Genomic DNA, 24,141 nt, shown 5'->3' with positions numbered 1-24,141 from the left:
AAAACGTCAGATTGCTGCTGCCACCTGAGAGCGAGCGCTCAATGTCATGTCAATGTCGTGCCCCGGAGACTCAGCCGGAAGATATTCCGTAGCAGACGACAGGGCCGGTGGTGTAGTCTGCTGTGTGCGCAGTACGCCGCTTCCGATATTCCGGCACCGTGCGAATATTCAACAGAAGACGAAGCGGAACTTCCGCCCCGTGAGCAGCTTTTTACTCTTCTTCCACTGGAATATTCCGCGAAGATGTCGCTCGTGCGAATAGTACCACACAAAGAGGTTCTCTCTTCACGGTGGTTGGCGTTGACAGGTTTCGGTAGCAACGCTGAAGACAGCGTGGGACAATGTAACGGACCCTATTGTAGCCCTGAGCTTCTCATCCATCAAGGGATGTCGCTGGGAAGCGGAACTCAACGAGCGGCACGTGACCTTCAAGTCTCCTTGTCGTAGGTAGTGTAGCGATGCTTCGTCCCTATGGACCACGTGTTAACTCGACGCCTGAGAGAATGCAAAGGAGCGAGATAAGCACAATGTGACTGTTTACCACTCCCAAAGAGAGGTTTATCTGGCGATGGTGGCACTCATATTTTGATTTCGAAACCACAGCGTACGCCTCTTGTGTCGCAAGTGCTCAATAGCTGCTGCCCGTGATTCTTTTCACGCAGATTATACCGAACGTATAGTATACAACAGCTGTACATGTACATCGCTTTATTTCTAGCACGACTTTCTTTGCAGGTCAGCAACGGTGACGCTCCGTGCTCGTGCACTTCTTTACGCCTGCTTCTCCTTTCGCTCTAGACTCGAAGGATACCTGAAGGACGATTGACACTGCTTTTCTCGTACGTGACATATCGGGTTCTGCCTACTTTTCTTGGGACTCATTTCAACGCAAGAAACTGCACGTAAAGCACAGATATGTCGACTCGCTCGGTGAGTCTCATGTTGTAGAGGGTCACGTCCCAGTTCGCCTATTCCCATTTCGCCTAATGCGATTTTTAGGAATAAAAATGCGAGAGGTGTGCCAGGAGAGGACTGCCAAGAAGCGAGCGTTACTATCATTGATTGACGTCTACAGGGAATGGTTCCGCCTCTTTGAGCAAGTCTGAACACCTTACAAAGTTCTAATCAAATGTGGCAGAAAAAGCAGGGTGTTCCGAGAAAGGCCATTTTGAGGTTCGTGTCTCCATGACATCAATGAATGAGCAAGAAATTTCATTTTTGACAACGCGGCGAGGAGGGAAATAAAATAAGTGGGCGAACGAAGGCTGACCTCATAAGTGATACTGTCGGACATCTAAAACATTGTGGTTGAACTGTTCTCGTTCTTGAACTAGGCTCCTTCGGGCTTGGTGCATGCCAAAGCCTATACAAAAAGCTTCGCGAGTGAAAACTTTGAATGCAATGAACCCCTCTTAAACACGGGGAATTTGTATTTGTTTTCGTGTTTTTGGGTGAGGCCCTTTGCTTAAAATGCGATCTTCAATTATGATCAAGCACAGGCTGCAACGGAAAAGGACAACCGCCTTCTTTCTTCGTGTGGCACGCCTCAGTAGGCGAAATGGGACTGCTTGGTACATACATTCGGCGAATAAAATGATAAAAAGCATTAGGCGAAATGGGAACAGGCGAAGTGAGAAGACACGTTGTAGAGATCTGCTTCTGATTTCAAACTGTAGCCATTTATACGTACCCTGCTCACTCCTGCCGCAATGTGCCTCACAAACCTGCTTCAGCAAGCGGCCGATTAGTTTAGACAAGCCCGTAAGCTTCTGCCCACGTGTGATACACCACAATGTCATCTACAATATGAACAGCTAGCCTATCAGGTAAATCAGCCAACCAGCAGGCCACCTGACCGAGCTTTGATTTGATTTTACTGGCGCGAGGACAACAACCTGTCCGAGCCGCAGTAGGGTAAAGAGCTTTGCTAGAGATCCTAGAGCATACTAGAGAAAGGATGGAACAAAGAGGGTGGCGTTTTGGTGCAATATGGCTCAAGAGCAACAAGGCCAAATAGGGAACAAAGAGGGGAAGAACGGGGGCACGTCTGGTAACGTTCGTCTCCATTCCCCTATCTTTTCTGTTCGCAGGAAACACCGGTTTAACTCCAGCTCAAGTGTAATTATTGCAAACCATAACAGTACAGAGATCCAGGAAGTGAGTGACACTCATGCCCGACTACAAAGGACAGACGCTCTTGCACTTCGACGGAGTCTCCTCTAAAGGCTTTTGGGGAGATTGTCTCTTTCGTACTCTCAGTACAGGGATATATGAGAAAAAGCTACCTCTGGAAGCGAAACGGTGCATCAGATTTCACACCACGGTCAGGACGTTGTCAGAGCCCGTGTCGCGATTCATCGGTGTTACATCAGACGCTATGCCCGAAAAGCCATCAGCAACAGCACGACAAGAACCACGTTTCGCGTAAGTAGTTATTTTTCAACTAGGAAATCCAGTCTTGAAATGGGTGTCCACATGAGCAAACAAAAAGTCATCCAGAACATCCAAATATTGTACACCAGCGCCCAGTTCAGATCGCACGCATTTGGAACACAAAGTGCAAAAGCAGACACCGGAAAAACACAAGTCACTCACCACCATGTCTGGGAAGGTCTGCTGAACAGCGGAGCGTACGCACGTGTGGAAACAATGAACTTCTCGTTACGAAAGCCTCGCTACCTTACAAGCAGGTCGGAGGCGGGATTTGTCCGTACTACCGTTACACTGTCATAATTGACGCTACTGCACGAACATCACTGTCAGGTCAAATGAGACGTCTTAGAAGAAAAAAAAAAACAGGGAGCACAAAATGTCGCACAGATGGCAAGGAGGTTGCTCTCTGCTCGTCCGAGTAGTCACAGTGATGACTGAACTGAAATGACCCTTTCTCGTGAATACGACACAGGAAGCGGAGCGATATTTCTCAGGACGGAAATCTACTTTTTTCCGGTGAGGATGTACCTAGACTTGCAAGACACATGCACAAGAACATGAAGCCGCCAAGAGGAGAATCTCGGTGTATTAGGCAAGCTTTGCCCCGATATTGTGAAGGGAACAGAGGTACCGACGATGGAATTGAGATGCAAGTTGGCGCTAGTGTTCCCCAATCGATGTGGTAAGTAACTCAGCCATTTCGAAACGACATTATACACGCACACAGCGGCTGGTGTAAAAAGAACATTAACTAGACCCGACGGCACCGCCATTCCTTGAGGTCGAGTAAAACGTTCTCCAAAATGCTCGCGCACGCTCGAAGTATATGTACGAAGAATATCGTGCTCAAACACCGGGCAACAGCTCACTCAAGATCATCACAAAGGTTATTGTATGTAAAGCGCGTATTGTCGCTGTAACGGACCTTGGATTTGCAGTTGCGTGAAGTCTGTAGATATTGTTTGGATTGGATTTCACTGGATTGATCGTACGGCCGATATGGAAAGAAATCAGGGGTCGGCTCTCTCCATTTGAGGTGTTCCGAGAATTCGGGCGTAGAATTTAGTTAGATGAATTGTAGACTTAACCCAATTAATTTAGTAATTACACAAGGAATGAAAATAAATTACACGAATCCTTATACCAAACCGTAACATTGGAAAGAGGTAAATTCTACGTCAAAAGCGAAAAGATTGACATGGATGATGTGTTTTCGATGCAGTAGTTCTCTTGATTTGAATCCAATACCTGGTTCCTCGAGGACCTCACGGGCATTGTCCTTCGAAAGTAGGGGTTCAGTTTTATACACGTGAAAACATATTGCAAAAGGTGTAAAAAACGACGTCAAGTTGCAGACATGCTAGTAATAAAAAAAAAGAAAAAAAAAAGAAGAAAAAAAAGGAACAAGACTGTTAGGAGCACCGATCTATTTATTAATTACGAGACTTTCGTGCATGAAACTGCACTTGAGGTGGAGCCTGAACGAACTGAGTTGATTTTTATTTACGGTCTACTGAGTGAACAGACGCTCGTAACAGCTCTTTCTTAATTTGAATTCAAAAAGCCTGCCGCGAATTATCAAACGGCCCAATATTTTCAGTTGGCGAGGGTCGAAAAACGCATTTTCGTGCAAGGGTAGCTCGGTGTCAGTAGGATCTACTCTCAAATCTCAGGGCACGATGACGTCGTTGCCCACTGGGAGTCCTCGCAAATACCGTTTTGTGAACGGCATTCTATTACGAATCTTTAGATCCAGCTTAGTTCTATATAACGAATAAGTCATGAAATGATAGTAGCGAATTATGCTATACGTACACCATTAGATACCCTGGGTGAGATTTTAGAGACATCGTGCTGAACCCTAGTAAGCACCAAAAGACTAAATGCTGATTAAACACATCAGTTCTTGGATATAGGAGACAGGTATTTGCGAAAACTACTTCCTCAAACACCGATCTGTTGTCCCGAAATTTAGCCCGTCCGCCAAATTTATCGCGTCCGAGAAGTTTTTCCGGACTTAACGCTGGACTTGGGATATCGCCAGACAACTGCAGGATTTTCTAATGTAGAGTATCCCGCTATAGCTGTGTGGTATTCTTAGTCAAAAATACTTATCTAGAAAAAAAGGGGGCGAACGCTCGAATCGTTTAAGTGTCGTCCTTGCCCTTTCCGAAACCGAAGGCTCTATAAAAAACCTACTATACAACGTTTTACGGTTCCGATACAAAGAAGGCGGCTCGTATTTAACGGAGCGTTTGCTCAAGCGCAGTGCTGCTAACGGAGCAGCCCACAGCGGGTTTTCATTCACGCGGCGCAGACTGCAGTCGAGGCGCAGCGGTTGCCCTTTCCTGTCTCCAGTACCGTAACGGGGGGATAGTTTATGACGAGTTCGTATGTAGGAGACTGGAATATCCCCTTCCACAAATACACTACCGCGGCGAGAGTCAGTTTTCTTTTTTTATAGGTTCAGCAATACTGTAGGTCCGCCCGTGGCCTTATAGGCCCACGTGACAGTGCAATACCACGTGATCACCACACTGAGTTTGCGGTGCGCCGAAATTGTAACAATCAAGCATTGCCGTAACAATCAAGCATTTCAGTAAACCTTAAATGTTCATTAAAAGAATCCAGTACAATAATAATTCAATGAAAAATATATGCAATGAAACAATTCAATAAAAACGTTATAGCATTTCAAAGAGTTTCGCAAAAAATTTACCGCCAACGGTCATAGAACTACAGCATTCAAATGAGTTTGGCACAATGCCCAAAGCAGCGCACGCTGTTTTTATTTCATTTTTTTTTTTTTTTTTCTACTGCTGACTTATGGGAGAGGTGTGAGCAGGAAGGCACTACTTGCAGCCGCCCTGAACGCCGTAGCAACATCCCAGACCTGCATCGGACTCGTAATTAAACTAACGCGCACGTTTCCGACGGAGCAACTTCATTTGGATAACGCGCGATGAGCGGAGTGGGCAGCGCCAAGCCTCGTCGGCGAGCAGGGCAAAAAGTGTCCTGTCAGTCGCACAGACTGCTTCGAAAACGCGCGGGTGGCTATAATAAAAGTCAAGGTGCTGCCCTGTACACCATGCGGCCTTATTTTTAGTCGCAGATGCAGTCACTTGGCACACCCAGCGCGCGTATGAAACACCAAGAACGGGACGATACAAGGGGAAAATGACAACCCGTCAGAAATAGTCGCGTCTCAGTGGCTGCTGTCAGGCCCTGGCATCCGCAAGACGTCGTGTAATAAGATGCGCATGCGGTCTTGGAGGCACCGTGCGTCGGTTAAAAGGTGATTGGATCGGGGGTAGCTAGAGTCACTAAATAAGCTTCGTAGCTTATTTAGCGACTCTAGGGGTAGCAACTGTTGTGGCTGACCTGCGCCGATACAGAGCTTAGCACGCAACCACCGGCATTCTTCTATGGGGACCGGTAGCTGCAATTATTTTACCGGGGGCGTAAGTTTCGCGATCATAATTTTCCGCGACTCACTTCAGATATTGTTAATGATGACAGGACAGGACAGAAAAAAAAAACTAATTTGTAATGAATTATATTCATTAAAGTGTGTGTGTGTGGGGGGGGGGTCCTAAGACTTTCCAGACGAATGTCGGCACAGTTCCCCCTGAAGTCGGCCCAGGACACATACTAACCCCTCTGTCCCCCACTCCTTCCTGCTGTCCTCTCTCCATCTGTCCTCGTCTGTACGCCGCTCATAGCCATAGTTGCTTCGCGGCGCTAATACGAAAAGAAAAATTGGGACTCCGGAACAACAACATCACAAACGTTGTGGCATCAAAAGAATTTATTACGAAGCGAGCGCTTCGCCTATGTGAAGCGAGATGGCACTGAAAGCAACACACTGCTGACACCGTCCGGCAAGGGAGAATCCAGGTTTCGAAGCAGACGACAATGCTGGGTGACGTCACGGTATCCTCCTCCGGACGAACTGCCGTAGTATGGAGCACGGTTTCGGTTTGCTATTGTAGTCATTTACGAATTACTCGCGCAAAATGCGTGCGAATATTGTATTCGGTATCGAGGGGGTGGTTCCTCTTTGATATGATGCTCACCCATTTTCCGAATCCTTGCGAAGTCTCCCTTTAAGTCGCACTGATCCACTGAGTGGAATTTATTGTAGCGCTATTTTAGTACACAGATGGCAACATTTATACACTAGTGAACATCGATCCCTCACTCACTTGAACGCAATTTTGTCATTTCACTTTCGTTCACAACTCGAGAATATGTATGGGGGAAGGGTTTGATTCTACGTGGGTATCGTAAAAGCACCAACAATTCCCGATATCCAGAAGGAGCCTCAGGCTCACCCAGCATTCTCACCCAGATGATCTGCATGGTATGTCGAAATTTATAAAAAAAAAAAGTCCCGCGAAATATTCGCTAAACGTTCCGCCTAGCGAATTAACCACTTTTACAGTGTGCAACTGTATCACGAAGAACGGACGTGCAGAGACTAACGGCAAGAAAGAAATACTGCAATAATGGGGTCCGTACGTTACCGTAACCACAGTACACAAGTGTAATTCTGCAGCGACCGAATCTATCCAGCAGAAACCGCTAGTTCTCCCTAAATGATCCCCCTTATATACTGTATACGGCGTTCCTATACGGAGAAGAGTACGGAGAACGAATAAATAAATGGCACAGTGTTTGAGCAACGCAGAAACATCAAGTCGTTTACATCACTCAAGAGCTGTTGACAACAACCACGACAGGCTGCACGTGTAGAGCCCACGGCACGGCGTGCTAATATTTTGGGATTAACGTCCCCAACGCACATGAAAATACAGGAAGCTTGACGCTTAATGAAGGGCACACGTCTCCGTAATTGCTTCACGACCTTAACGCAGCCTCTTGGGTTCTGGAAGCGAATTGCGTGTTGCACGAATGCGGGGGTACAGGATGAGTGCAGCTGTAATATGGTGAAGCTGCCTCCGGAAATCTCGAAACTAAATGTGCTGGCAAGCGCAAGTAAGTGAAGCGTGCCACGAGTGTCTAGATTTCTAAACGATTATATTCAAGAACGACCCAGAAGGGCATTTGTTCCTCCAACAGTATACGACACGATATGGAGTATGCACTGTATGGTTAAAGGCCCTCGAAAAGTAGTGCTGACAAAAGGTTAAAGCATTAGAATGCAAATATTTATTTAGTACCTGTAGGCTTAACAATGCTCCACTGGAGTTTGAGTTTGATTTGCAATTTTCTGGTGCAAAGATATCTAATGCTCCACTGGAAAGAGTACTTTGTCAACGTCCGCAACACATGTCCCGCTATCGCAATGTACATCACTGAGGTTCCAGAATCGAAGGAAAATGCTAGGAGCCGCCGATGATCTCGGGGAAAGACTGTTCTGGGACACTAAGGTTCCGGAACGCAGTGTAGGTTGTTTTTTGTTGTTGTTTTAAATCGTTTCACACAGCAAGAGTTGCGTGGGAGAGGAGTGGGAGTTTCCTGGATTGGGAAAATTACGGTTTAAACTTCGAACGTTTTCAAATGGAAAAGTCTACTTTCTGCAGGCCTTGAAAACGAACGCAGAAACTACAAACATGAGCGACACGTCGATCATCCGCAGGGAAACATTGATCGCTTGTCAGTACTTTTTATATTACTTATATAAGAATTACAATAAAGCACACGTACCAACGCATGCTGACTTATGACACTACAGGCAGAGCACGTCTCCTTTAGACCCGGATGTCTTGTGTGTAACGTATACCGCTGAAAGCTGCTTGTACACATTGTTATTGGGACAGTATTTGCGAAAACTGAAAATGAAAGACCCTCTGGCGAGCCTAATCGGAACAAAAGCAATATAGTTGTTACATCAGGCGATGACGCTGGCGGGACGGACGCCCGAATGCAGCGATAAGCAGCGACATAAGACGACCTTCGTGGGGGTGGTGTTCCGCCGTATAGTCGCATAATAAAAGACCCCTGGACTGGTCGAGAGCACGGAAGCCCCACTTTTACGTCAAGCGGCGTTCACTTTCCTGCGGGAGATAACGGGAATGTACACCCATTAAGTCTGTGACGAAAGATTCCGAACAGGAGAGAACGGAAGTTGCACACATTCCCATTCACGTCACAGCAGCCACGGGTTCAATGGTTAATCAATACGAAGTGTACCGTTCGTAGCTGATCCGGCCAGGGTTCGAATCGATTAGAGAAAGGTTCTTTATACTGTGAAGGCACTCCCACTGCAAGAGACCCTGAACAACTGGCCCCGTGCGATTGCAGCTCACAAAACCCGCTATGCCACCGTTACAAGACACGCAGGGCAATCTGTCCCTGCCTTGTTGCGAAGAAAAATCGAAATCACGACCGTTTCAGTGCCTTGCTCTCGTACGATGCTTGGAATGCCTGGATGCCGGCTACATGGATGCGCTTTACTGGAACTATCCTCGATGCTTGCAGCTAAATCGAAATAACTTGGTGTTAAGCTGCTGGTTTAACATTTTTTCTTTGTCGTTGGATGCGTTAGCTAACGATTAAGGGTAGACGAAGTTCTCTCTATCGCTCACAGGTAGCGGGACGTCTGTCCTTTCGGATGTTGTCCGCGGGAGCACCGGGCAAAGACCTCTTGGCTCACAATGGTGTGTGTTAACAAGTGTGCAACAGTTAGTCAAATAAGAGACCAACATTATGTACAGTAGATAACAGTTTACAGAAAGACTATTGACCAAATATGTATTTCGGCTTTCTGTGCAGGACTTTGTGTGTGTGTGTGTGTGTGTGTGTGCGCGTGCGCGTGGGATTGTAAGATACCTGGTGGTATTGGAGGATCGGGATGGGAGCTGCGAAAATCCTTATCACTGTACGTAGTATGGGCGCTAAAAACCGATGCCATATAAATATATTTGACTTCCAGGACCCCAAGATAGAGCTCGAACGACTATCCTACACACTCCAGAAGCGATGCATTTCATGGTTGCCACTGATTTTTTGAACAAACATTCGAGGGTCTTTCAAGGCTCCGCGGTCGTTTTGTCGGCGATGTAACACACGGTTTTATGAAACAAAGTTAAAATTTGGGCAGGTTGGCGAGTCATCTTAAAAGCGATAAAAACAGTGCCGGGGGTTCGTCCTTTTCTCACCCCGACACTTTATCGCTTTTAACATAACTTTAAGATAAAGGCTTCAATATTTTACTAGAATATTTATAAACTACAGGTATCACATGAGAGAATATAGTGATCCGCTCACAAACACGACTGAAGACCCCTGAACGATAAAGATCATAGAACAGAAAGGAGAACAGCCGTTACTTTGTTGTTGCAGATTCCTATTGCAAAGAGTGCGGTATCCTGTGGTTTCGAAACTGTAGTTCTGACTCCGTACAAGCGGAATTTGCGCTAGCAGCTCCATGAGAATGGGGATGCAAAATCTAGGGTGTTCAAGGGTTTCAATGACAAATGGGAACCATGGCATTCGTCGCTTCATTTTACCCGTGTTCATCGCCGACCATCCTTCAAGCCGTCCATCCCAGTGCCGACATGGATCTTCAGGCCATTTCGATGACCCACACCTTATTTGAAATCCCCGTATTCATTCCAAACGATAGAAATAGGACCCTCGGTTTCGTATTTGCCACCACGAATATCCTCTGATCGATTATCGCAGACCAGAGTCTCCCAATACATTGCGCACGATTTCCCGTCCGCGGCAGGTCGGGCGGTCGATCAGGAAAAGTCTGGATTTGAGTATTGCGTTTACCCGGGCAATAAGAAGCGCTGTGCACTAAAAATATGCAGCTCCTTTCACTACGTCAAGGTTACATTAAGGCAGTCCCAACAAGCCCTCCCCGGGACGAGTTACAGGGGAAAGAAATCGTCCCGAGTGAACGTCAAACGCCACCAAATGAAGCATATGCTGCCGCATTGACACACATTGCCTACCAAAATAGTGAGAACTGCATCGCCTGCTGTCGCCTTTGCGCACGTAAAGGCTAGCGTTGGTGTTTCTGCACACGCGCAAAGCACAAAGAGAGTTTCGCGCATTGCGCAGAACCACCACGCTATCCCTTACGTACGCGTCTCATCTATTCGTGAGCGTTAATGGGGTTGTGTGACACTTTGCTACGTGTGTTTCATTGCATGATTCTCGCATGGTACTGTACACCAGAGTGTTCTTACGTGCGTACTTGGTGAGGATAGACCCTCGAGCACACGTACGCCCTGACGACAGAGGGGGAGAGGGCATTGCTATTGGCAGTCGTAAGCACGTGACCTCTCCCGTGCTACCTCACTAGCGGAGGAACACGCCTGCCGCGACTGTCAGAGCCAGAGGATTCAACACAGGTTAGCATCCATGCAAATAAACACGTTTTATATTTATCCAGATGTTCGTCGATTTCTGTTCGAAGGAATATTCAAAGCTGTTCATTAGTGACACAAGATGAAACGTGCGCATCTTATCCGTGAAAAACAAGGCAAAAGTAATCTATGAAAGTTTAGGCTTTCCTATGTGTGTAGCCACGCTCATTCAACGACGGAATGATTGACAGGCGAATGGAACACTGCAACGTGAGTTGACTATCGAATTACAGATGGTATAAATAGCCGCACGACGGTGGACGAGCAACGAAAGACAAGCGTGAAAGCTACGAGATGATTTGTCCGCTATCCAATTTACGACTACACCTTCGAGGTGAGGTGAAGAGGCGCATATCGTCAAGAGTACTATTCAGTGACGAGGGCCGTACGCACGAAGGAACGACCCTTTGTCCACTCCGCGCCAGTATCGCTTGCTGGTTCGCACCCGCCAGTCCCGGATGAATTGTAGGCTGCTTTCTACACCGGTGGGTAGGATTTTGTTCAAAGACTCGCTGAATAACTTCCCGCGTGTACGCAGTTCCAGAGAGCATAAGAAACATGGCGATCGGATTGGCGGGATACAAAAGACGTGTAACGTGCTCTCGTCAGCATTAATTGCCCACATTTCACACATCACCATACCCACCGTAACACGATATAGTTTGCACACGACGTGAAACCCCGAAGTTGAAATAAGATACGCCAATCCCTCAAGCTCCATCCATTATCCCAAGCATAACACGTGAGAACAACATGCACTTCTAAACATCCGGGGCCGCAGGAAGAACCCTGGGCCGAGTCCGAGTTGACGCCTTCACCGCAAGGGTCGCCCACTAACCAGAACAAAAATGTGCGCGCCTCACAGAGGCGGCATCCAGTGACGCCTGGGTTAATTTTGCCCGGGCGCAAAGCGGCCTTCCTGTAGCACACTCATGGAATATCGGGGGCGCCTTTGACGTCACTTGTCGCAACCCAGATTTCAGCAGAAGGGAGGGAGTGTCGCAGGCGCCTCGCCAGGGTCTGTTGTGCGTGCACAAGAGGGGCAAATAAGCGCGTGCCGTTTTTGTGTTCAGTCCTTTTGCGAGGCTCCTCGCTTGACCAAACTGAGGACAGTTCGAAAGGAAATCGATAGGACGGATCAAAACAATCCCTCTTCGGCTCTTCTATGTTATTCGGCCAGTCTTTGGTGGTCCCATCTTTAGCTTTACTGCCAACGCACGTCGCCACCACGATGCAAAACTAACGGCTAAGCGACATCACAGCTTATACCCCCTCGGCATAGTATGTGCCTTAAGTGCAGGCCGAGAAAGTGATTAATTACAAGTAACCGCGCTTACTGTGATGAATTTCTGCTTACTGTGTGAAGTATAATCCGGGCAGTAATAACTTGCTTAATTGCTTATTTCCAATATCTTCCTCAAGTTCTATACCCAAATTAATTACTACTGAATGCAATTTGTAGTGCACTTGAATTTACGTTTGGGATTAGCAATTTGATACGCTCTGCGTGCGAACAGTCCTTCCCACCGGTTTCATATGACACCAAATTTCCGCCATGCTTTCGCAGCAGCAGTTCAGGAATGATCATACGTCATGGTAAGTACAGATTGCTTTGCATTGTATTGTATTCCACATAACCTATTTCATTTGTCCTTTCAATAAATAAATCCGTATTTCCACCGTGTTCCTCAGGAAAGAACGAAGCTACACATCGAAATTATGTGTTCCAATGAAGGTTCCTCACTCGGCGCAACTTACTTTTCAGAGTGACGAACTGCAATTCAATTACTTCTGAACAGTAACTTTTACAGTTCTGCTCAGGTTGAAAGCACTGCTCTCCTTGCGACTTTAGTACACATCCTGTCTTCTAGGTTCTCCAATGCAAACAGGACCGCGATAAAAGACTGCCGAATGAGTCCAAACACTTGTAGACCAGTGCCTTCCTGTTTGTACAAACGGGTGGATTTTCCCTCGGCAATCGATACAGGAAGATTGATAGACAGGAATAGAGTACTCATATAGGGAGTTTTGCAACAGTTAGATAATACAGTTGTTTCTTTACCTGCTACAATGTTTGCGTACATTGTCATGATCAATGCTGGAGAGGAAAACGTTTTCGTGTGCGTGTTAATGAATCGAGATTGACAAGGACGAGCCTAATTCCTGACACACAGCATGTTTTGGTGTGCCACTCGAAAAATTTTCACAGCGCCGTCCTGAAGAATTTCCTGGAACACGGACAAGAGGCATAACCCACTACTTAACTTTGCTAGCACCGCCAGCAGGTTTCGATGGAAACCCAGTCTGTCATATTTTGCAGCTGCCTCAAGCGGCTCTGTTGCGGTGTATCGGCGTACAGCCTGGATAATCAATGTCTTTGCTGTCGTGGTTACGTATCCCTGCAGGATCTGTGTTTAACACACCAGCACACCGTTGAAGGTAGACCAGTTGGCTCGAATTCGCGGCAGCAAAGGAAACTACGAGATTTTAGTTGTCTCGTGCTCTTTGCTAGCCTGTCCATCATGAACATATCAAGATCGTCGTCTCAAGCTAGAGCAGAAAACCCTGCAACGCCCGCAACTCTTCTTTTGCCCGAATTGTTAGTTGCATGATGTCAGTAATCCTAGCAGCTGTCGTTCTAGTTCTCTCTCTCTCGAAGACAGTTACTGCGGAGTCATTGGATGCGTGTGGTGTCTCCTCTGTAATGGATACCGCCTTTTTGTGTGCGAGCGAGCGACTCCCATGTGAAACACACGCTCTGTACCCTAAGGTAATATATTTTTATACATAAATGGTTTATGAAGTTTCACAATTTTTGCTGTCGACGGAACATGTAGGGGTTTAGTGGAGGATTCAGAAAAATACGCAAAGTACGATTTGTAGCATTAAGCCAAATCTCATCGGGCTAAAACTCGAGGTCGTTAATAATCCAACTACTGCACTTCTGGACATTATTGGGCAACAGCTCAGTTTTTGTTATCGTTTTCTTTCACTGAGAACCGACAGGGTACAGCGTCGCCTTCGGGGTGTTTGTGGCAAGCAAAGATTCGTCCACTGGCCAACTACCATGTTTATTTATTAATTTTTGCGCAGAATTCACGTCTTTCCAACCGTTTACGCGGCCGCCACTGAAGCAATTTTAAGAACAATTTTGAATTAAGGTTTGCTGCAGGGTTAGTCTTAAATGTAATCACTGATTAATAAAATCAATCTTTCAATCAATCTTTATTTAAATTTTGACAATGTGGGAGCTCAAAGCAAAAAGCTGGGCGAACAGCTTGACGTGGCCCTGGCCCCCTAATGACAGGGGCAATTGAACATGTGCAATAATACAAAGAAAATCACATTTGTTATATACCTGAACAATCATACAACCTATCAGCATATCAAGATATACACGCTAGCAATTGCTTAAAGACGGGAAAAATAGCTGAATAAAGAAAAGGCAAAGTAAGCAGACAAACAAGTCAACGTATACTTAACGTACTAGTTCACGGATTGTGGCTATACTTGTAGCGGCATTTATTGAGAATTTGTTTAAGAGTACTGCAGCTTGAAAAGATATACGTTGATCACCGTAATTTGTTCGTGAAAATAGGACAGCCCAATTGTATTGAAAGCGCGTACGGACGGCCTGAGCCGGTTGTTCAAGTTTTAAGAGGTCAAGGAAGGTATTGTTCATTGTTTTTAATGCATTACGATAGATTGAAAGTAATCGGTAGGCATACATGTGATGGGCAGCCATAATATTGTACTTGGCAAAGTGACTGTCCACAGAATCAAGTCTCGATAATTTGGCTATACTTCCAATTCCTTTTCTTTTTTTTTCTTTTTTTTGCAATATGTAAATAGAATTCAAATGACCAGTAGTTGTCGTCCCCCAGACTAACATGCAGTAATTCAGATATGGATTCAGCAAAGAATTAAACACGACGAGTTTTATTCGTGTCGGCAAAACATATCTGTTTCTGTTTAAAATCCCCACTGCTCTGGATGCATTTGTTATGATGTATTCAACATGGTCGTCACCATATGACTCTGAAAATGAACTCCAAGTACCCTGTAACTCAAACTCAATTACCTCATCTCGTATGTAAAGGGGTTGAATTCCCGGTATTCGTTTATTTTTGGCTTTAAAGAGTATTGCTTTAGTGTTCTGTGGGTTAATTTTTCAATTGTTATTCGCTGTCCATTCACTTAAACTGCGGAGATCTTCATTTGCCATTGCAGTAATCGCATCTACGCTTTGGCCTGAGAATAACAGCGTGGTGTTCCATGATAGGCAAGCCTGAGCGATGGGCAAGAACACGTAAACAAACACAAACACGAAGGCTCAAAACCAGCAAGACGTTTTTTGGTTTTGAGCCTTCGTGTTTGTTTACGTGTTCTTACCCATCGCTCAGGCTTGCCTATCATGGAATTTATCCACCAGCTAGCCTGCATTTACGCCATTCTATCAGTGTGGTGTCGTCTGCATATATAACCAGTTTGGCATAACAACATGTGCGGACGACATCATTGAGATATACATTGAAGAGTAGCGGTCCCAAAATGCTAGAGTTAATAGTCAATAGAGTTAATTAAATTAAAAGTCACCGAAGTAAATTCTACGCCCAAAACCTCAATCTCCAATGGAGAGAGCCCTCCCTCCAATAGACATCTCCCAGTTTGTAAGAAAATGACGTCATAGTGTTCGACAGCGCCAACAAATTTGGTAAAGTTGAACTACGCTTGAAGCTAGGGGGGGCGAACAAGGTCACGTCCGAAAGCCACGGCCTTGAGGGGATTACGATGGTCCCTGAAAGGGACGCGACCTTGGGTCCTACTTTTCTTTCATTAGGAGGCAGAAAACAGGTGCCCATACGTGGAACCCAGCCCTCCCTTTCAGATTTGTTTCGGTTTCAGTCTGTCTGCCAACGTCATGATGACGTCTCTCGGGTAGAGGTCTATTATTATTTGTGTGTGAGAGTAACTCTGCCTAATGTTATCATTGTCCCGTTCCCACAAACTTATGGCTCCCCGGGTCAGTTACACCAGGACGCGTTGTGTGTGTCCAAGCGCTACTTCAGAGCGCATATACTGCATCCACGTATGTGGAGCTTTCAAAACTCTGGCTAGGAATCACTCGCAAATAGACCGCAGACAAAAAGTCGTCTCGAGTATAACGAAAACCGCGAACCACAGAGCTGCTAGACATTTCGCACCCCCCCCCCCTTCCCCAATCGGTTGCATCGATGGGAATAATAAGGCCTGTTAGGCTTATGCTGTTGTCTTGCTCCTCCCGGTTTTACTGGGGATTTCACCGATGCAGCAACTGGCGATGTCATCACCCTGGTTTTATTTTATTTTTTTCGCATTTGAACCTTCACCTGGAAGACCTAGCCGTAAACCTCAAATGTATAGTACCACTCTCAGTTGGTGAACGTGAAACTTGTTATCGCTTACGATGAACACGTTCTGCGGACATCGAAGGGGGCATCGCACTCGTTTTTGGAGCACACAGCTTATATATCTCAAGACTCGAGGCTCCGGTAAAAGTGGAGTATCGGGGAACAGGCTACGTCCGCTATCGGGCCGTGAATCGACGAAGAAACAAACTTTGTTGACAGCCCGACTGCCAGCGACGCCGCGGGCAATGTTTGCCTCGCGCACCTTGGAGTATTAGGCAATGAGTTGGTCAAGGTAAAGCACTCATCCACATTTCCCGGGAATACGAATTGAGGCGGGTTATTCTCACGCGCGCGTAAACGGTCAACCTAGTTTTGCCATTGCTGCAGATGGCGTGTATTGCGCTTCGAAGTATACCGTGATGCAATAAATAAGCGGCGGACCTCCAGCAATTTCAATTCCTAGCGTCAACGCCAACTGGTTTTGGCATGACTAAAGAATACGCACGGAGAAAGCAAAATTCGTATTTGGAAGGCTTGAGCCGGCCATCACTTGCACCTGCCAATTGAACTTCTGTGTGCAATAAGGGGATAAGTTGAAGAATCTCAAACCGAGGAAAGGGACCTTCGTCCCATTGACACACATGCATTTCCCGTTTCTTAACCTCCTGTAGAGGGTCAATAAATTGCAACGCGGTCCTAAATTTTCTTTGGCAGGTACATACTGGTAATTAATGTCATTGCAGCAGAAATAGTAAACAGGGGATTAGTCGACTTATCCCCTTATTGCATTCAGAGGTTCAATTGTGGTACCGGCACGCACATACAGAGCCGTACTGTATTGGAAGGGGCTTCACGTTTATCCAGCTTTAGGCGGCTCTGTCCACATGCGCTGATGTAAACGCAACTGGGAGGGGGGAGGGGGGTCACAACTTGGGAAGGAGGACCAGCTAGCACCAAGGAAGCAACATCAGAACACAGCAACAATCAAGGGGAAGACCCAACCTTCTGCAATTGTCCATTACAGCTAAACAAGACAATGTGAACGTATATGTTTCCTCGTCGCGTTGCTTGTGTTGTTGTCACGGAAAGAAATACGGGCTCCCTTCAGAGTAAGGAGACGCGGTGCACGAGGATGACAGCGAGAATACAATACTGGAAAAACGAGCTCCTGCTTGGCAGCTCCTCTCGCTACTATTTCTGCACTAATGAACAGGACACAGCTGACACGACAGTCAATGGAACAATTCCACGATGTCCCTTCGGTTCAGATCCCACGCTATACTACTACCTACGCTGCTCTCACGCTACTACATGAGGTGCACTTTAAATACTTCTGAATAAAATATGGCTCTAGAAAAAGCAATTATCGATTTTCGAGCAGAAAAGGGTTGTCACATACGCCGGTCGTAAAAAAACGACAGGTAGCAGTGGATGCTAGTTTTCGTACTGTGTCCATATTAGGGACCAGATTCGACATCAAAGACCATTCTCAATTTGGGAAACCCTAATATGGATCAGCTGAACCGGATAAGCTTTTCCTTTTTGCGATACAATTTCAACAGACACTGACTTCACGCGATTGGGCATAAAATTTCGTCGGTAACCAGCACATCAGTGCCAACCTCGAAAATGTTTTACACATTTTCCAACTGACAAATTAACGGATCGAACTAACAATAAAGGGTCGTTACTCTCCTTCCGGAACATACTTCCTTCAGGTTGAAAGCACAGAGATCAATATCGACAATTTCGGTGACTAATGATATATACCGACACTTTTTATCGTTGTCTGCGGAACGGCAACAGCTCCATGCACAGCCCAAGAAAACAGGACAGTGTTGCGGGGCGACGATCAGTGAAACAGTCATATTATACTTTTATCTTACCCCCTGTGATGAAATATCCGTATACGTGTACATTACAGGTTAGTAACAAGAAAAGCGAATTGCGCGCAGCACAAGCTCCACGTACATATCGCAGTCACACAAGACTAGCAGATTATGCAGGTTGTATTTCAGCGTCACAGTTCCGTTTTCCGTGCATCCCCTTTGAAACTGGTTTGGTTATGTTCGTCACGATGAATGTTACGCCAGCAGCAATACACGACGTCGACGCATGCATCGCTTACCGAGGTATCACGATGCTTTTTTTCCGGGAGGCTCGATAGCAAGTCTACAGATTCCGAGAAAGTATCGCAGTATGGAACATAGCATTTATGACAGGTATAGCGAGAGGTAAAAGCAGCATTCAGCAGTAGATCGGTCATAAATCAACAGCTTAGCAATAAAGTACTGACCGAAGAACGCGACTGATTTCGCAGAACTACCACTACAGCCGCACGTGTAATTCGCCGGGCGGTCGCTATTTGTGTTGATGGTATATAGAAATCTAGACCAAATTATCGAGAATTTTGTGGACTTTGAAGTCAGGCTCAAGTTCCCCTTTTCTAGTTCCCATATATGCACACTCTTATCAGATGCTGGCATAGGGACGCTCCTATTCATGCCCCACTCGCGTTATGTGCAATTTCGTTAAATATCGCATTACGCTGCATGACGATCGCCATTAGTGTGACAAGGTGCAAAAGAGATACGAAAGGAAACAGACGGCGCGCGCGGAAAGATCTCACAGCCCATATTCGATCGATTTTGCTGGCAACCCGCGCAACGTCCAAGGTTAAACATGGCGGCCACTAATCGGCAAAAGCTAGGTATAGCTTAGAGTAAAAAAATGCTTAATGGTATCAGAATTAACAATTCGTCATATCAAAATTCGGTCAAAGATCGGATAAGCTGATCTTTGTACTTCACAAGGAGGAAGTTAAGAAACTTGCTACCTAACTTAGGGGTAGGGTATCGCCCCTGGCGATGAAATCGCAAATCATCATCAAATCAAGTTGTTGCTGTTTGCTTACCTAACTTAAATTAGTTGACTTATGCGAGTATTGAAAACCATCAAGCGGCCTGAAAGGACAATTTTGAACAAAAGAAATGCATATTAAACGTTTTGTAATGTTTTATATCCAAAACATCGGGAACAAACCTGCGCGGTGACAACTGAAAGGTTCTCTGCAATTATCGATGTAAAATAATTTTGTGCCGCTTTCAAGTTAATTAATAATTTGGGGCTTTACGTCGAGAGACCTGCGACCGCTTTCAGGAAAGCATTCATAAGTCGGTAAACACAGACCCATTTCACGTTTATTTTTATTTTTTTTAATTGCGCACTTCTGCATTAGAAAATTGGTGCAGCACGCTCACGCTCGCAATAAAGTGTGCCTTACTTCCAATTTTTCCTTATTCCTCCTAAGTACAAATTTTCATTTGCATTATTATTGCAGAGAGTCGTTCAATTTTTCACAATAAAACGAATGACGAGACCTAGACGCCTTGGGTCCCTTAATCGCAAACGTGCAATTCGCATTTTAAACATCTCTTCAGCGAACGTGCAATTCTTCAAGGCATTTTCGCATCCGTACGTGTACATCTCTACGTTTCAAAGTGCAATCAACAACGTCCGAGTCACGGAATGAACCGCAGAAACAGCCCCATTAGCAGTGCGCTGGCCAGCTACGCAAACTGCGCACGCGTAACGCTAACCTAACGAAACAGAGGGGGTACGTAGTAGACGAATATACCAGAGCCTAGAGTCACTAAATAAGCTACGCTTCAGCGTAGCTTATATAGTGACTCTACCAGAGCCAATATAACGTCCCTACATAACGCCCCTCGTGTAAAGCTTGCACTTGTACATCACTTTCACCACCCTGAGGGAAGCTATTTGATGAGTAGTTCCAACAAGCCGAGTTTCCGCGCTGGCGCTGTCATGAGCAACTTGAAAGTAAGGAATTTATGCCTGTTAAGGAAGTGACGTATCACATATGTAGGGTGACGAACAGTGCGTTTACAGCGGACATTTATACAGGGCGTTTATTTTTAGCATTTACAGAATTTTTACTTAAAAAAAAGCTATGAGAGCAGGACAGGTGTCGTCTTTGCGATTGAGTTACACGGCCAGGCGGACATCCTCTCGAAGAAAGTATGGAAGTAAAAGATGACTAATTACCTAAAATTCATTAATTAACTGTAATTAAGGGATTTCGGGCACACGCTATTGTCGTAGAAGATAGAACGGCTTTCAACGAGGATTGTCTCCCGTTCCGCTATCTCGCTTTTGCCCAAACTTTCCCAATTAAAAAGTTGGCAATTAGTCACATTGTATATAGTTACTCTCTCTTCCAGAGAGTGTCCGCCTGGCCGCATATCTCAATTGCAAGAACACCATCTATGCTACTCTCGTAGCTTTTAAATAAAAATTCTGTAGATGATAAAAATAAACACCCTGTAGAATCTCGATGTCGTCTGTTTCAACCAATCGCCCCCAGACGATATCAAACGGACTTCCTGTGGCTAACAGGCTGCCCGTGCAGTATAGACGGAGTATCGTCCTCGAAAGCACGTCGTGAGTGGCGGACCCTCTACGTCATGGGCTGTGGCTGCTCACCTGGGACACATCGAGCAACCATCACGTGCATCACGTACTGCGCCTTTCGATGTACGCGGGTTTTAGCAAACGCAACTCAAAACCGAGGACGTTGAGAATGCACGTACGCGAAAACCTACACGTCCAGCCGCATCATCAGAGTTACGTCCTGGCTTTGCGTGCATGTTATCATATAATTTCACATCATCGGTTCTCGCACTGCTATGTCATTCAAGAGCACAAAAAAATAAAATAATAAATAAATAAAAACTGTTTCTCTAGGCACATGCAATGGGGGCTTCTAACCAAAGCAGCAATTAAGTTTGCATGGGCGATTGTCACTGAGGCGTCGTCTTTTGCCAGAAAACCAACAGAACCGCAGGCTTTTTCGGAGGACTACCTGCCTGGTTCATGAAAGTTAAACCGGCTCATTCTCAATGCTCTCTCAAAGTTACGGCATTCAATGGGACTTGAATGAATGTCCTGCAAACTTGTCGTTCATGTTTCTTTCAATGACTCGTGCAGTGCTGTGCTGGCACACTGCCCTTCTGGCATAGTGTAACGACCACTGCCTCCGCTAATCATACTGTGACGCACGACACTACGTGTCCGTCCCCAGCGTTGCCGTTCGAAGTAGTCGCCTCTAAGCTAGTATGCTTCGCACGAGTTGTGGTTCGCACAAGTTGTCCTCGCCACGCCAACTCCTTCCGCTCCCACGATCTAGATAAAACGACAGACTGTTTGACACGGTATCTTGGTTCCGTCTCATGTGACGCCCTGTCGGAGCTGAGTCTCTCTCGAGTGCAATGCTCGAGATAATGAGATTTTTTAATACACCCGCCGCATATTATTCGATATGCTTGTCCCGCACAATATTGACGCATTAGATATCGTGTTCATGGGCATATTCCTCTCGGTACAGACGATGCTTCTACTTTGCTACATCGCAGTCACGTATTTCTAAATCTGGAGCGAACATCAGTAGTGAACTCCAATATGCACTCGCTTTCTCGTTCGTATTTCTTTATAGATATATTTTTATTTTTGTTAAATTTATCGGAGTCATTTCGACCTCGACCGCCGCTTTGAGGTCGGGATTGTTAATCTGTCACTATGCAATGTCTTTCACCTCCGCTCGAATCAAACGTACCTAGCTAAGAAGGAGTGAGAGAGAGAGAGAGAGAGAGAGAGAAAGATGTAACGACAGAGTACGATCTTTGCCTCTAAATTCACCATTGCGCATCCTACGCCAACACACGGGCACGTACAGTGCCGGACAAAAGTTTACGGAACACGCTCCGGCGCATTCCTTCCTCGGAGTAACACGCTAGCAGCGAATGGGACCGCATAGGCTTATAGACATGTGCCTAGGTAACCCAGTCACATGTTTGTAAGTCGTGTACGGTACCATTCGCTGCTAGCGTGTTACTCCGAGGAAGGAATGCGCCGGAGCGTGTTCCGTAAACTTTTGTCCGACACTGCACCTTTACCTTGACGGATTGCAAGAGTTTCTCTCAAAAGCTTCAACGATAAAATATAAACATATAAAAGGCCTTCCCATATTAATATTTGCTTTTTACGCTTCCAGAATGAAATGCACACTCCCAGGAGGAAATGATACAACAACCAGCGTTTGGGAGTCACCCCCGAGAGCCGGCTACAAAGCAGCACACGTCACGAAGGCAGCACCGACAAGAAATAGAGACAAAGAGCGGCTTAAAGCAGAAAGAAGTCTACAAATAACCCTTGGGCCCATAGCCAAGCACAGAGACGACGCCTTGACAAAAAAAGGAAGCCACGAGACGGCGGGGATCACCGACGAAATATCGAGCGAGGAACCAACTGTGAGTCATTTGCTTCACGCTGACCGGCTCAAGGTTCCCGTAAACGACAAAGTTTCCGGTATAGAGTGTCGGCCAGCACCAAAGAGTGAAAAAGGTGACTTGAAGTGCTGGGATTAAGGAACTGCCAAGCAGCGCACGTTCCAGTTTCTGCTCGTGTATACGTATCTGAGTAACTGCGAAGTGGTCCTAATATGCCACACACAATAAATGCATAACGGCATACTGCAGATATTTAAATATGACTAAGGCAGCCTGTATGAATATGAAAGAGTTGCGATTCGTAAGACTTAGCGCCTCGGGTGGTTTCTAAAGAAGCAACGGATGAGAGACTGATTATCCATTGCAGCAAACAGACTGATTTACCGTATTCTGGGAGTCGCTAAGCCTGCGACGATATGGCAAACCAATCCATAATGACGGAATCCTGAGCGGGAACCACGCGAAGAAGGGACGAGCACACAACACCGGCTTCCTTCATCATGGATTTCGTCCTCCAGCTCGCCTACATTTATGCTATTCTACCAGTGGCAAACTAAATTCCTTCATTGAATGACCACAGTTAAGAAATGTCGCGACCTATAACGCTAGCTGAAAACGAAAGCGCTACTGAACCTCCTATACCTATACTCCTTGACGTGACGCGCATATCGAGTTTCGTGAGCTGCGAGTGAGATACAACAGCAAAAATACGAGCAACAAAATCCACATTGGAACTAGTCGCGCGTCACTTTGAACAACGGATGGATGTTGGAGAAGATGGAACAAAAGTTGGAAGAGAAGCTGAGGGAATCTGACGTTAACAATGGGCAAAAAGGAAAAAAGAATGCAGCATTACCTAAATCGGTTATCACGTAGCGGGAAAACAGATAAACTGAAACCGGCACCCAAACAGCACTAGGGTGCCCAAGCGCACTGCGCGCGGCACCAAAGAGTTCAGGGGTCGTGCCCTGCACGTACCCAGAACCCAAACACGTGATTTGCGCAATGCGCGGCGAATGCTTCAACTTTCACCAACGCAGTTGGATTCTGAACTCTACAAACGATCGAAACGTGGGAAAAAAGTTTGGTGTTTTGATGCTTCATGGCACAACAGCAACTATGAGGCCAAATAGTGGGAAGAAGTATTTGCGCTGCAGGGACGGGCGCGTACACCTGCTGTTGCCTTTCCGACATGCGAGTGGGTAATGCGTTGTACTGTAAAAATGCGATGATTAATGATTTTAATTCTTTTTTTTATGGTGTAAAATGACCAAAGGAGCCACCGTATCTAGTTATCCAAGGGGAAAAGGTCCGTGTTCCGTTCACAGCCGCGATAGGTAACCCTTCTCATCACCAAGCGTGCAGCTCACTTCAGAACTGACGAAAACTTCTCTCTGTCCGTATATTTGACTGTCTCCAAGGGACCGAAATGGATCCAAACCGGATCGATGGCATCCTGCGTCCCTAGGGCGATGGAAAGTTTCCGCCACGCTAGTCTGGCGCCACCCGTGGCAGATATGGCAAGGTACTTCTTCCACTTTTGGAAACACTGTCGTCGCCTGTGGCCCATCTATTTTTGGGTGGCATTAAACAGTTCGTAGTTGGGTGACGCTGGACGCGCAACGGCTCAACGCAAGTACAAAAACAGTCGGGAGTGAAATAAACCTGTGG

At 46.0% G+C, this 24,141-nt stretch overlaps 1 protein-coding gene and 1 long non-coding RNA gene across 4 annotated transcripts in view; one reads left to right on the top strand and one right to left on the bottom strand.

Moving 5' to 3' along the window:
- Positions 1–24,141, bottom strand: part of LOC135385295 (sodium/potassium-transporting ATPase subunit alpha-like) — a 77,669-nt gene that overhangs the window by 34,473 nt on the left and 19,055 nt on the right. Inside the window, exon 1 of one of the 3 annotated variants that reach the window (XM_064614523.1) lies at positions 2,596–2,693. The exons of the other annotated variants lie outside the window; for them this stretch is intronic. Within the exon in view, the coding sequence (XP_064470593.1) occupies positions 2,596–2,601 (6 nt within the window). The 5' untranslated portion in view covers positions 2,602–2,693. Of the gene's footprint in view, positions 1–2,595; positions 2,694–24,141 lie in introns of those variants that run through there. 3 annotated transcript variants of the gene reach the window in all.
- On the top strand, positions 10–22,752 carry LOC135385296 (uncharacterized). The gene is made up of 5 exons (XR_010420385.1): positions 10–199; positions 308–447; positions 736–930; positions 2,091–3,115; positions 22,236–22,752. It is a non-coding gene; the product is annotated as an uncharacterized LOC135385296 (long non-coding RNA).

This window comes from Ornithodoros turicata, chromosome 2 (assembly GCF_037126465.1).
Source record: "Ornithodoros turicata isolate Travis chromosome 2, ASM3712646v1, whole genome shotgun sequence".
Classification (NCBI taxonomy): Eukaryota; Metazoa; Arthropoda; class Arachnida; order Ixodida; family Argasidae; genus Ornithodoros; species Ornithodoros turicata.
This window is presented reverse-complemented; position numbering and strand designations above follow the sequence as displayed.